Source organism: Rattus norvegicus, chromosome 3 (genome assembly GCF_021556685.1).
Source record: "Rattus norvegicus strain SHRSP/BbbUtx chromosome 3, alternate assembly SHRSP_T2T, whole genome shotgun sequence".
In the NCBI taxonomy this organism is placed as follows: domain Eukaryota; kingdom Metazoa; phylum Chordata; class Mammalia; order Rodentia; family Muridae; genus Rattus; species Rattus norvegicus.
The window spans coordinates 152758000-152771177 of record NC_141536.1 but is presented as its reverse complement, the minus strand read 5'-3'; the positions used below and the strand labels follow the sequence as shown (position 1 = coordinate 152771177).

Genomic DNA, 13178 nt, shown 5'->3' with positions numbered 1-13178 from the left:
GGACCAGTGGACCAGGAATTTACCATGGAGTACATGTTTTCTGACTTTTCCTACATTGCCACTTTGAAGACCCAAATAGGAAGAATGCCAAGGGGAGATTTAGGGCTAGTGGTGCATACAGTTACTGTCAGAATTCCAGTGCCCTCTGTAGTGTCTCTATCTAGAGCTTGGGAAGTGTTTCTGAACACTCTTCACAGCAGTGACACAAGAAGATCACTCCCTTTAATCGTGAAACCATTAATTCCAGGAATCCCACCCAGCCCCTACATTGGGTGGCATAAAGAAGATTTCAAGAGTCAAAACGTAATGATGCGAAATATTCTCTTTTTATTGGAAAAAAAATATTTTCATAACCGTCGGGTTTAGGAATCTCAAAAACAAGTTTGAGAAGGAAATGAAATCCACGAATTGTGTCTGGGACCTCCCAGGAGTCTCTTCATCCTGAAGACAAGACAAGCTTCATTGACACTGTGTGACTTCTAGGGGGAGAGAGGGCAGCTTGTGAGGTGTGATGCTGTCGGGCAGAGGGTAAGGAGGCACCCTTGTTCTTGTGGTTTTTATTATTGCTATTCTCCAACTTTAGCGTGTCACAAATAGGGACTTTTCTTTTTCATACTTTTCATTATTTTATTGAGAGGGAAGCAGAAGCTAATCATTGGACCTATAGTCTTTCAAAGGGATAAATGCATTGTGACAGGGATGTGTGGACACGAGAATGATACTCTAACCCTCTGTTCCATGTCGAGCACGACATCAACTCATGACAAACAAAATTCTAAGAAGCAACGTGCTTGTATCACAACCTGATAAACATGCTGGCAGAGGTTGCACATACTCAGATTTGTTTATTTGTTGGCTAACACAAGGGAAATACACTGAAAGCCCCCTAAGGATAGGAATTCAAGACCTAGTCACACCTCAGGTACCAGTTTCTGCTCTGCCAGGTGCTTTCCCCATCTCCCCAAAGGCCATAGTCCACAGCTCCCATGGTGTGCATAGTAGGGCTCAGTCCCACAATGACCCAGTTAGTACCCACCCACAACTTCTAACACTGGGTTAGCATCCCCCAGGCCTGGTAAGATCCTTACCATTATTTCTGTCCAGGTCTTCAGTTCCTTTGTAGTCATTTTATTCATTCATTTCTTGTGCAAACCGTGGCTTGTCCTTTTTCCGTGTGAAAGACCGCTCTATTTCCCCTGCAGATAAACTCCTCTTGTTGTCGCCATCATCGCTGCTGGCCATATCTCGTGTAAACTTCTTTTCCTCATAGACATCCTCATGGATGACGCTTTTGGGGATTTTTGCCTTAAAGGAACACCATGAGTTTTCACTTTTGTCGTCATGTTTGTCACGGGTAGAACTTGATCACATACACCCCCGCCCCCCATTATACTTACTTCAGAACTTTCACTAGAAAAGTCTTCAGCCGACTGTGAGAATTTTTCTGTTGAGAGAAAACATGTCTCATTCTCTATATCCACCTTTCTGTATCCTCTGGATTAGTTGTGCATGAGGACTCTCTGTTGAGAGCCTGCGCTGCTGTGTTTGGAGATACTGTGCTGATGTTTTGTTGCTTATAAAACCATTGACTTTTTAGCCTAGTTAGAAATTGCTGTGATCTACTTGTCAAACAGCCCTTCACACCTAACAATGAGGATGTTAGCCAATGCAGATGCCCGCATTCCCCCCTCAGCCCTCCTTACCAACATGTTGCTTGTCAAGTCACAGAGACTCACAGTAGGGCTATGGTTAAAGCTTGAAAAGACTCAAGTTTCCTTCATGGAGAGAAGCCCTGGGAAGACAGCATTCTGCAGACTCCCTTTTGAGAACATTGTTCTCAAACATCTTTTCTATAGAGCAAAATTGCCACTCACCACGGGGCCTCCTTGCGGCTGCTTCTGTCACCAGAACAAGGAGCACCGTAAGGAGGAAGAACCTGGTGGGACTCATCTTGTCAGGAAGGGTCTTGACTGAGAGCTGATCTGAGGTTCTCCTTTATATATTTCCTTGACTGGCCTTGCCTGCAGGTTGGAAGGCAATCGACCTTTCTTATCAGTAAATGTCAGGCTCCTTCTCTCTGCTCAGTAGGAGTCTTGGTACTGTTCCCTGGACCTCTCCAAGGATACAACATCAGATCATGTCCAGAAATCTTTTACTTTGAGAATATCCCATGGTGACTTCTGTACTTCTGAACATATTTCAGTTCAGAGTAGGGAAGAGACTTCAGGCTGCAAAAATCTTCAGGACAAAGTATGTCTTCATTCTCCAGAATTCAATGCCCTTTAAGACAGCACTAACATGCTTCATCATGGATAGAATTCTGACGTTCTGTTTATTTCACAGTAACCCTCATCTAATACTAGGTCTTCAGGGAGGAGGCTCCCAGACCAGACCTAGCTACCTTTTTGGAATTTTGTGCTTGAAATGCACAATGTCTTCAACAAACAGGAGTTTCCTTCCTTTAGTCTCGTGGAGGCAACCAAGAGCAATGCCAACAGCCTACATTGTTTTGATTGTCTCTTATACTCCTCCAACCAACATCTTGGACATAAACTTTCTTATACCTAGTGTTGGAATTTTTGTTAGATAGCCTATGGCTCTTGGGGTATCATTGTCAGACGAAGTATCGTATCTTCAGTTAGACTATATATGTATACACATTCATACAAATAAAAGAGATAAACAAAAATAATCTAATTTTGTATGGGTCTTTCTAACATCTTAGTGTTATTTTTTCTTCCTTCTCTCTTGTGCTGTATTGACCTTGCTCCCCAGTTAGTTTCTTTTCATCCCTTGCATCCCTTCATCCCCCAGTCGAGTGCTCCTTCACACTGCACCTTCTTTGACTTCTTTGTTTCTATGGTTACTCAAGGCATATAACCTCACTTGAAGATTCAGAGCTAGGAACCACAACCAAGGGACATCACATAGCATTTCTCTTTCTGGGTTTGGGTTTTCTAGCTCCATCTATTTACCTATACATTTTATGATTTCATTCTTTTAAAAAGATCTATGTATGTGAGTACACTGTACCTATATTCAGACACACCCGAAGAGAGCATTGGATCCCACTACAGATGGTTGTGAGCCACCATGTGGTTGCTGGGATTTGAACTCAGGACCTCTGGAAGAGCAGTTAGTGCTCTTAACCAGCGAGCAATCTCTCCAGTTCCTAATGACTTCATTTTTTGTACACCTGACTAGTATTACGTAGTATTTATGCCCTACATTTTCATTGCCCATTTGCCAGTTGGCTTTTGGGTTATTTTCATTTCCTATCTACTGTGAATGGGCAGCAATGAACGTAGATGAGCAAGGGGTACAGAAAATGTGCTATGTGAGCTGCTAAAAACTACCAGCTGTGATGCCCATGAGTCACAAAAAGGACCAGCATGGCAAAATATACCTAAGGATGTGGTGGCTCATGTCTTGTCCTTCTGCAGTGGTGCAGTGATAACCATAGCTGATTAAATGGAGGTAAGGCCCACTCAGCAATCATGCCTGGTGCTGGAAACCTAGACAACCACCATGGGTTAGAGAGGTAGTGGGTCTTAGAGGAGACCCTTCTGTGGGCGCTCTCCTAAACCAGCATGAGTCGTACCTGAATTCTACATTCTTATCCTTACACCCACGGAAGGTGATAATTCTCACCCCTCCCCCAAGCTGCTCTTTGCAATGTATGGAAACCATTACAGAATCCCGCACCTGGTAAACATCCAGAGAGCAGCTGACTGTGGGGTGCTCAGTCCCAACTGATACACCTGGAGCACAACACTACACCCAAGGCTCGGCGAACATTGCCTAGGAGAGGCAGAAAGATGGCAAGGACTAGAGGACATGGAAATCTGCTGTGACACTGGGTCTCCTGTCAATGGCAGGACAACTTCAGCCATGACACTTCAACAGCATGGCTGCTTAAACAAGACCTGAACAAGGACACGGCCAATAGAGATGCTAACTTGTAACAGGGATGCTGAGAGAGGGAAACTATTCCTTCCCAGGGATGAGTCTATAATTAGTTATCCAATAGCAGATTGTTAGGTGTTAGGCCTCATCTTCCCCCCGCTCTGTTTCTCTCTCTCTCTCTCTCTCTCTCTCTCTCTCTCTCTCTCTTTATGTTTCTCTCTCTCTTTTTCTCTGTCTCTCTCTGTCTCTGTCTCTCTCTCTCCCGCTCTGTTTTTCTCTCTCTGTGTCTCTCTCTGTTTCTCTCTCTCTCTCTCTCTCTCTCTCTCTCTCTCTCTCTCTCTCCCTCTCTCTCTCCCTTCCCCCCATCCCTCTAATCTACATTCAGCTAAATTAATAGGCCATGAATTTTATAGGGAGTTAGGGAGACGTGGAAAGGGTTAGGCAGGAAACCTGATGTCCACATGCAGAGAAATGAGATTAGACCTACATTTTCATCTTGCACACACGCACCCATGTGCGCACACACATACAACCCCCCCCACACCAAATGAATCAAAGACCTAAACGTGACCCCTGAAACGCCTAAGTGGTATAGGTGTATGAAGGACTTCAAAAATACGATTCTGTTTGCCCAAGGATTAAAACTAAAGGTTGACAAGTAGGTTTTCACAAAAAGAAAAAGGTTATACACGGCTAAAGGAAAAAACAATCGCCGGGGTGAAGAAGAAGCCCACGGGAGGGGAGTGGATTGTTGCAAGCTAGACATCTGCTAGAGGCTTAACACTCAGAGTATAAAAAGACCTCAAAAGACGAGGGGACAAGAGAAAAGAAAACAAAATCCACTCAAACAAATTAGGGGCAGGAGAGATGGCTCTGTAATGAAAAGCTCTTCCAGAGGATCCAAGTTCAACCACTGGCATCCACTTGGCAGCTCACAACTGGCCGTTACAGTAGTCCCAGGTGATCCAATGCCTTCTGCTGGCCTCTGTGGATGCCAGGCATTGTGTGATGGACGGATTAACATGCAGACCAGACAGTCATACACATAAAATAAATACGCTAAAAAATGATCCATCTGAAAAGTGAGCCTCAGTCCTGAAGAGAGAATTCTCAAAAGGAAGAAAAACACAGTAAAGAAATAACTAGAAATGTGCTCAAAACTTCTAACCAAAGCCACACACTTTTTCTACCTCCCAATTCCTCCACTACCCTGTGAAACCTTTCCTTCCCAACTGTTAAGTCCCTAAGGATCAACTCCTGGAGCACTTGTGGTCTCTCTGGGAACATGTCCCTATCAGCTGACATCCACTGCCCAGGGCTCCTCGGGTACTGGTAGAACTTAGTTAGACCTTTGTCTATGCTGGGATCTTGAGTAATTTGATCCTGGGTACGACGGGGCCACATGGTCACAGCTGCTGTGGGTTCATGTGCCTGCCAGCCCTGCCATGCCTAGGACACAGGGGATGTCCACTACGTCAGGCTCTTACAGTCTTTCCCCCTCTGTCTCCAGATAGCCTCTCAGCCTGTGGCAGGAGTGTGATACACAACCTTCTCTCATCCTGAAGGGCAGAAAGGACAAGAAAATGAGTCTTGACAGTTGTAAGCTCTCCCATTGCTTTATGTGAATTGTTCAGGCCCTTTAAGAGACATGTCTTCTTAGTTTCACCCAGCAGATCAGAGGCACATCTGACTGATCCCCACCACTGCCAACTTCCAGGTCCAGATTGCTTCTATCTTTAAATTACAATGACGTACTCCTTCAGATTGTTGGCCATAGGGCTTCTATAATTCCATGTCATACCTAGTCTTGTATCTCTCACTAGTTACAGCCAACCCTTACTTTGCAATCATAGCTTTAAGAGATAGTATTACTTTAAAGAGATAAGCATACCATGGTTTGAGGAGGGCCCCCGGGAAGCATTGTCTTTGGATCCCATCTGGACTTGGTCTTGCTTACCTAGGAGACTGTGTACCTGCAGGGAAGCATGACCTTTATCTCCATCAAGTCTCCACCTCCCTGTTACTTCAAGGCACCCTGTGTTCTGACTCTCTTCTAGATTCCAGGAAACCATTGCAGCGTACCATCCTACAGACCAAATCTGTACTCTCCACGGATGCAGATGTGAGCTCCCTGCTCTCTCTAAGCCTCAGGAGCACCAGAAGGCCAGAGGATGTCAAGTTTCCTGAACTTGTAATGGCATTTTAATAGTCTATAACTCACTTCTGATTACTGAATAATATTTGGAAGGGAGTCAGAAGTTGGGGCAGAGTTATCTTCCTATGCCTAAAAGCACCAAGAGATAAATATCATTATAAAGTAGCATTTGAGCCTCCCACAGTTTCACAGAGGCTTGAAGTGCACAGCTGACAGCATCCAGTAGCAATAGGATATAAATATTCACTTCCTGTTTACCTTTCATTCCTGGATCCAGTGGGGGCAGCATCAAGACAAGGTCTATTGTCTGTAGAACCACTGTGCAACTTTCTGTCTCCATAGTCATCCACCTGATTCACAGTCATAACTCTTGCCTGGAACCAGACGCCACATCTGTTTTCTACCCAGACCTTTTTGCTAAGCCCATGCCGGGTAAGCAGGCAGTAGAAACAGGAGGTAAAATCAGGTACTCAGTATTCACAGGCACTGGTCATTGCCCCTGCCTGCGCCACAGAGCTCTTCGTCTAATTTAGAAGAGGAAGTTAAACTCGGCTATATTAGAAATCATGTCACCACATGAAAAAATAAGAAAATGAAGTTCCAGAAGAGGTGCATGAAGGATTTTCCTGACCACAAAGCATTCTCTGTAGTGCTGGGGAATCTAGAACTATGATATACAACTAACTTCTTAATTAGGTCTCATTTAACAGCAGAGGCGGAACTCATCTCACTCCTCTGCATGGAGACCTCCGGTTTTCCCAGGGCCGCGCGTTGAAGATGCTTTCTTTACGTTCATGCTTTGGCATTTTTGTCCAATATTAAGTGGCTGCAGTTACGTGTACTTGCCTTTGGGTCCTCAGTTTTGTATCACTGGTCTCCATTTTTGGTTCTGTGCCAGTATCATGGCGTTTCTTTAATTACCATGGCTCTGTAATTTAACTTCAGGTCTGGAATGGTAATCACTCTAGCATAGTTTTTTTAGTTCAGGATTGTTTCGTCTCTCTGGGGGTCTTTGTGGTTCCATATTGATTTTAGGGTAGTTTATCGTTGGTAGACATTTCCTGGTAGAATTTTGGGCTCTTTAATGTATGGCATCATGTGTTTTGCAAATGTGGATAGTTTGAATCCCTTTAATTTCCTTCGCTTACGTTGCTTCAGCTAATGTTCCAGTCACAAAATTTTAGTTTGGCAAACTCTTGGTAATCTTTCTCAAATCCCCTTTCTTCATTGTTCCAGGATCACCTCTTTCCGCACAAAGACACCATGTCTTCTCCATCAGACAGCCAGTTCCTTTTTCTGTCATGGGTCTCATTTTTTATCCATACATTAACTTTCTATGTTGAGATGCCTTTTCCAAATTTCCTTCCATTCTCTTGCTGTAATATTAGTTATTTAATAAAGTTAGTTGCATTTCTGACTTGTTTGCTTGTTTGTTTCATTTTGCTCCCTCCCCCTCTATCTTAATCTCCATTTAGATATCCATGTCTTCGGTGTGGAGAGTTGGACCAGGATTTTCTTCTTTGGCCCGTAAATGAGATTAACATTACCACATCTCTTTATTATTAAGCTCAGTGAGAACTCATTCTTGGCATTCGGAAAGGACGGAGATCACGAGGCACCATGGTCCATGTCAGATTCGTATTCTTGCAGCCTAATCTCCAAAGCCTGCGTAAGAGAAGTGGAAAGGATTCGACAGACTCCTCGGAGACCACGTAGCTCTCCTATCTCTGACTTGACAATCTGGTCTTTTTATCCACGTTCCTTCTTCAGTACAGGACAAAAGAATGGATTTCCTTGTGACATTTCCCTATGTGACATTTCATGTACTTGGCTCATACTCACCCTCCCCTTACCTTGTATTGTTCTCTCTTCCACCTCTCACTGGACATCATCCTTCACCCTGTTGTCCATATTTCGGGTATCTATGCACACACACACACACACACACACACACACACACACACACACACACACTCACACACACACAATCACACACAGTTTTTATTTATTTCTCATGCAAGAGAAAGCATATGTCTATCTTTATGACCCTGGATTATTTCATTTAGCACAGTGATTTCCCTCTCACACACAAAGGATGTAAGTTTACTCTCTTTATGAATGAATAAAACTGCACTATATACTATCCAATCATTTTTGGTGGACATTTGGGCCGATTCCATATTTTTGCTATTGTAAATGGCACTGAAACCACACCAATGTGCATGTATCTCTGTGAGAGGTACCTTGTACATGTGGACAAAGCTGTCCCCAGAAGACATAGGTTATTAAATTAAAATCTCAGTGCCAGGCATAAGACTTTTCATTGTGAGTTATCGGCTATAGTAGTACTTGGTTTTCCCTTATATCCATTAGGTTCTTGGCCACCCAAACAGTGTTGGAGATATGTAAGTCTTGTAGAGTGGGCCTTAAGTCCAATCAGAAATGGATGGTTACATCCAGGACTTTCATGGTATATTGTAGAAGCACATTGTGCAGGGGGGTCACCATCATAGATTGAAGGGATTGTAGCTTGGTCAGTGTTGACCTTTCTCCTTTGGAAGCCTTTGGATTACCTTACAGTAACCTTAACTGAATGGAATCAGTACAAGTGAAGGTTTTAGGTGAACAAAAGCTTGACTTCTTTGTGTTCAATGAGATATGCAGGTGCTGCCCTCAGCCACAGAGCCTTACCATCCTTGTGTGGAGAGCAACCAATAGTCTTGGTAACAACACCCTGGGCTGCTTGGGAAGTTCCATGGCCCCCTTAGACCAACAATTCAATTAGATTCAACCAACTCCCAGCACTGGATGTTTCACATGGTGGTGAGAAGTGTCTAGTTGGGGCACTGTCTCTCCTACTATTTGGTGGTTCCATTTATGATTTCTTTCATATATGCGTATATTTTAAGAAGTTTCTACTGTATTGTGTTTCCATATGACCACCTCAAAGGACACTAAGTTTTATCTGTCCTTCTCCATATTTCTTCCCTATTATCTCCTTCCCTCTCTCTTCCCATTCCAGTCTCCCTGCCCTCCATCCATCTTTAACTATATTTCCGAATTCCCTTCCTCAGAAGATCTATCTTTTACCATGAATGCCTTATTCTACACCAAACTGCTATGATTATAATGATTGTGGCTGACTTATTCAAGACTTAACACCTAACACCCACATGTGAGCTAATACAAGGCGTATTTGTCTAAATGGGGTTACCTCACTCAGGCTGATAGTTTTTCTCCTTCCATCCACTTACACACAGATTTCACGATTTAGTTTTTAGAAAAACATTTAACCCATATAAATGCACCACACTTTCTTGACCTGTTGATGGCGCTCTAGGCACTTTCCATTTTCTGGTTATCATAAACAGGGGAGCAAAAAGCAGGGTGGAGCTGGAACCAGTGCCCTTGTAGTAAAATTCAGGGCTCTTTGTTAATATTCCCAACAGAGACATAGCTGGGTCTTGAGGTAGATCTATGCCCAGCATCCTGAGGAACCACCACAGTGATTTCCATAGCCACTGTTTAAGTTCACACTCACACCAGCAGTGGTTGAGTGTTTTCCTTACTCCACATCTTCACCAGCATGAGCTGTCATTTGCTGGCCATTCTGACTGATGCAAAATGAAATCTCAAAGTCATTCTGATTTGCATTTCCCTGATGACTAAGGATGCTGAACATTTCTTTAAGTGCTTCTCTGGCATTTGTGTTTCTTCTTTTTGAGAATTCTCTGTTTGGCTGTGTACTCCCTTTTTAAATTGGCTTATTTACCTTCTTGATGTCCACTTCTTTGAGTGCTTTTTTAAAAATTTCAGACGTTAGTCCTCTATTGGATGTATAGTTGGTAATACTCTTTTCTTATTCTGTAGGTTTCTGTAGGATGCTGTGTTGTCCAAATGACAGTGACCTTTGTCACATAGAAGCTTCCAGTTTCACAAGGTCCCATTTGTTAATTGCTGGTCTTAGTGTCTGTGCTATTGCTGTCCTGTTCAGAAAGTCTTCTTGTACCAACGAGTTCAAGACTATCCCCCACTTTCTCTTCTCTCAGATCCAGTGTGTTTAATCTTATGTGGAGGCTCCTGATCCGTTTGGAGTTGAGTTTTGTGTAGGGTGATAACTCTGGATCTGTTCGCATTCTACATGCAGCTATCCAGTCTGAGCAGCAGCATTTGTTGAAGATGCTGTCTTTTCTTTTCTAGTGTGTGTTTTGCTCTCCTTATCAAAAAAAAAACAGGTATTCATAGGTGTGTGGATTTATTTCTGGGCTTTCAATTTGATTCCATTGATCGATGTGTCCATTTTTATGGTGATACCATGCTGTTTTTATTACTATAGCTCTGTAATACAGTTGGAGGTCAAGGATGGTGATACCTCCAGCAGACCTTTCAATATTCAGGATTATTTCAGTTAATGGAGTTTTTGTGTTAAAATTAACACAAAATTAAATGAAGTTTTCTTTTTCTTTCTTTCTTTCTTTCTTTCTTTTCTTTTTTTTTTTGCTTAAAATTGCCAGTTCAATTTCCATGAAGAATTGTATTGAAATTTTGATGTGGATCGCATTGAATCTGCCAATTGCTTTTGGTAGGTATGGTTCTGCCATTGATTGTAAAGCTATGACAGATTTGCTTCTCTAGGCAAGGCTGAGGAGATTACAGTTGAGGAAAGATTCCTGCTGTTAATACAGTTTTCCTGTTATCATTAAATATACAGCAATCACTAGGTATTGACCCATCCCTTTGAGCAGATTTTTATAGACCTACGAAGGTGGGTGATCTTGCAGTGATGCTATATAAACAAAAAGATAATGATTCTATAGGTTCCCGATTTGATTCAAATAATTTTAGGAAGAATATTCTTAGAGGTGGTCTGCGTTGCCTTGCCAGAAAGAGGTAATAAAGTTAGAATCAAGAATAAAATGTGCCCACTCTCGTAATAGTAAGTAAAATCTGCATACTAAGAAATACAAGGGCCAGAGAGATGGCTCAGCCATTAAAGGCTAGGCTCACAACCAAAAATACAAGAAATACAATGAGCTTACATAATTACACCAAAAAAAGAAATAGACCTGGGGGACAAATTTGTGTTCAAGGAAAAACATTTAGGTCCAAGGATAAAATCACAGGTGTATAGTATAATAAGGCGAAGCCACATAAAAACTGCTGCTTTGAATTTATGAGCATGTTATCATGAAGCACTGCTTTGAACTTAATATCAACATCCTTCTGTAACTCCCATTTTATGTAATTTTCTAAGGAAGTTTTGGTCTAAGAAAGTATAAAATGACCAGAAAAAAAGAAATAAAGTTTTGGTTGAATGGTTTGGCTTGGGGAGCTTTGCCCTGTCCATCAATCCATCCATGCATCCATGCATCCATGCATCCATGCATCCATCCACCCATCCATCCATCCATCCATCCAAAGATGTACGTCTGTTTTTCTATATGTATGTGTGTAGGTGTATGTATATAAGTAAGCATACATGAACAGTTGTGGAGCTGATTGTGACAGAAGGTAGGGTCCAGCCAGAGTGTGGGTGTATGAATGTTTGAATGTATGTGTGTCTGTGCATGCTTGTTTGTATAAAGCATCTTAATTCTTTTCCTTTTTGTCCTCTCTGGTTTTCAAAGAGTTAACCAGCTTAGCCAGAGAGGCTTCTGATTGATTCACCATAGAAAGAAGCATGAGCAATAAATCCTTTTATTTAATCTCCACTGTTTTAAATGAGGTGCTAAATGCCAGAGACTGCTGTTTCTGGTCTCAGAGGAACTCAGGCAAGGTCAGTTACCACTGCAAAGTTGCTTCGACTTAAGACCGGTAAGTGCTTTATTATAGGAAAGGTAGCTTTAAATATCACTCAAGATCAAGTCTGATTCCCCCCATGCTCTTCCTCCTTGACTACCTTCAAGAGAGAACCTGAAAGAACAGCTGGGGCTGGGCCCCCACAGTTGCTGTCCTGTGAGTTTATGCCCCGCTTTTAATTTTCTGGTCTGAGATGATTTATTCCTTGTGTTTTCTTAGATGTGGTTAACATCTTCAGGTTAAAGTTTTCTTCTAGTGCCTTCTGAGAGTTGGATTTTTAGATAAATACTGCTTAAATTTGGTGTGTGTTTGGGGGATGTTGTAGTGATAGGATTTTTGTTGTTGTTGTTTATCGTGATCAATAGTTTTGCTGGGGCTAGTAGCCTGGGCTGGCATCTGTGGTCTTTCAAAGTTTGTAGAACATCTATTTAGGCCCTTCTTCCCTTAAGACTCTTCATTGAGAAGTGAGGCATTTTTGTAACGGGTCTGCCTTTACATATTACCTGATATTTTTCACTTGCAAATTTTAATATTCCTGCTTTGTACTGTAGGTTTAGTGTTTCATTAGTATGTGTCATGGGGGAATTTTCTTTCTGATCCTCTCTATTTGGTTTTTAGAATGATACTTTCATCTTGATAGGCATCTCCTTTTCTAGGCTAGGGAAATTTTCTTTTGTAATTTTGTTAAACATGTTTTCTGTGAGTTTGAACTTTTCTCCTTCTGTTCCTATTGTTCATAGATTTGACCTTATATAGCACCCCAAATTTCCTGAATGTTTTGTGTCTGAGTTATTTTAGATTTAACGTTTAATTTCATCCTACCTTTTATATGTATTTTTCACAGACTTCATTAAGGGGTTTATTCATATCTTCTTTGAGGTCCTTGAACACATTCATAATCACTAATTTGAAGTCTTTATCTAGTGCTTCAGTTATATTGGATTTTTCAGTCCCTACTGTAGAAAAGTTGATGGGTTTTGGTGGAGACATATTGTCCCTTTGGTGTTCATAATTATGTTTTTGCACAGGTATCTAGACATCTGTGTTTGGGATGATTGTGGTTCTAGATGTTGATACCTGGTCTTGTCTTTGTTGAGTGGGTATTCTGTTCCATGGTCTTTCTGTGGCCCTCTTGGTCTTAGGCAATTCTGATGTCTATGGATTGCCTAGTATGGAGTGCTTGTGAGTCCCTGCTAGGTGTGTTCACTGGGGGAGGGTCTTAGGTCTTTCTAGGCATTGTGAATTGTCCCAAAGGAGAAAAACTGGGTTACTGTGAGGTTTGATGGAGTCCACAAGGATTTGAGTTAGAGAGGGGGAC

General features: G+C 42.1%; 1 protein-coding gene across 2 annotated transcripts; it reads right to left on the bottom strand.

Moving 5' to 3' along the window:
• Positions 1–302: 302 nt before the first annotated feature.
• On the bottom strand, positions 303–1983 carry Svs6 (seminal vesicle secretory protein 6). 2 transcript variants are annotated; one of them, NM_001102403.1, is given in 4 exon segments: positions 303–479; positions 1089–1305; positions 1398–1444; positions 1875–1973. In NM_001102403.1, coding segments are annotated over 3 exon segments (300 nt in total). In that variant the 5' UTR covers positions 1951–1973; the 3' UTR covers positions 303–479; positions 1089–1128.
• Positions 1984–13178: the final 11195 nt, after the last annotated feature.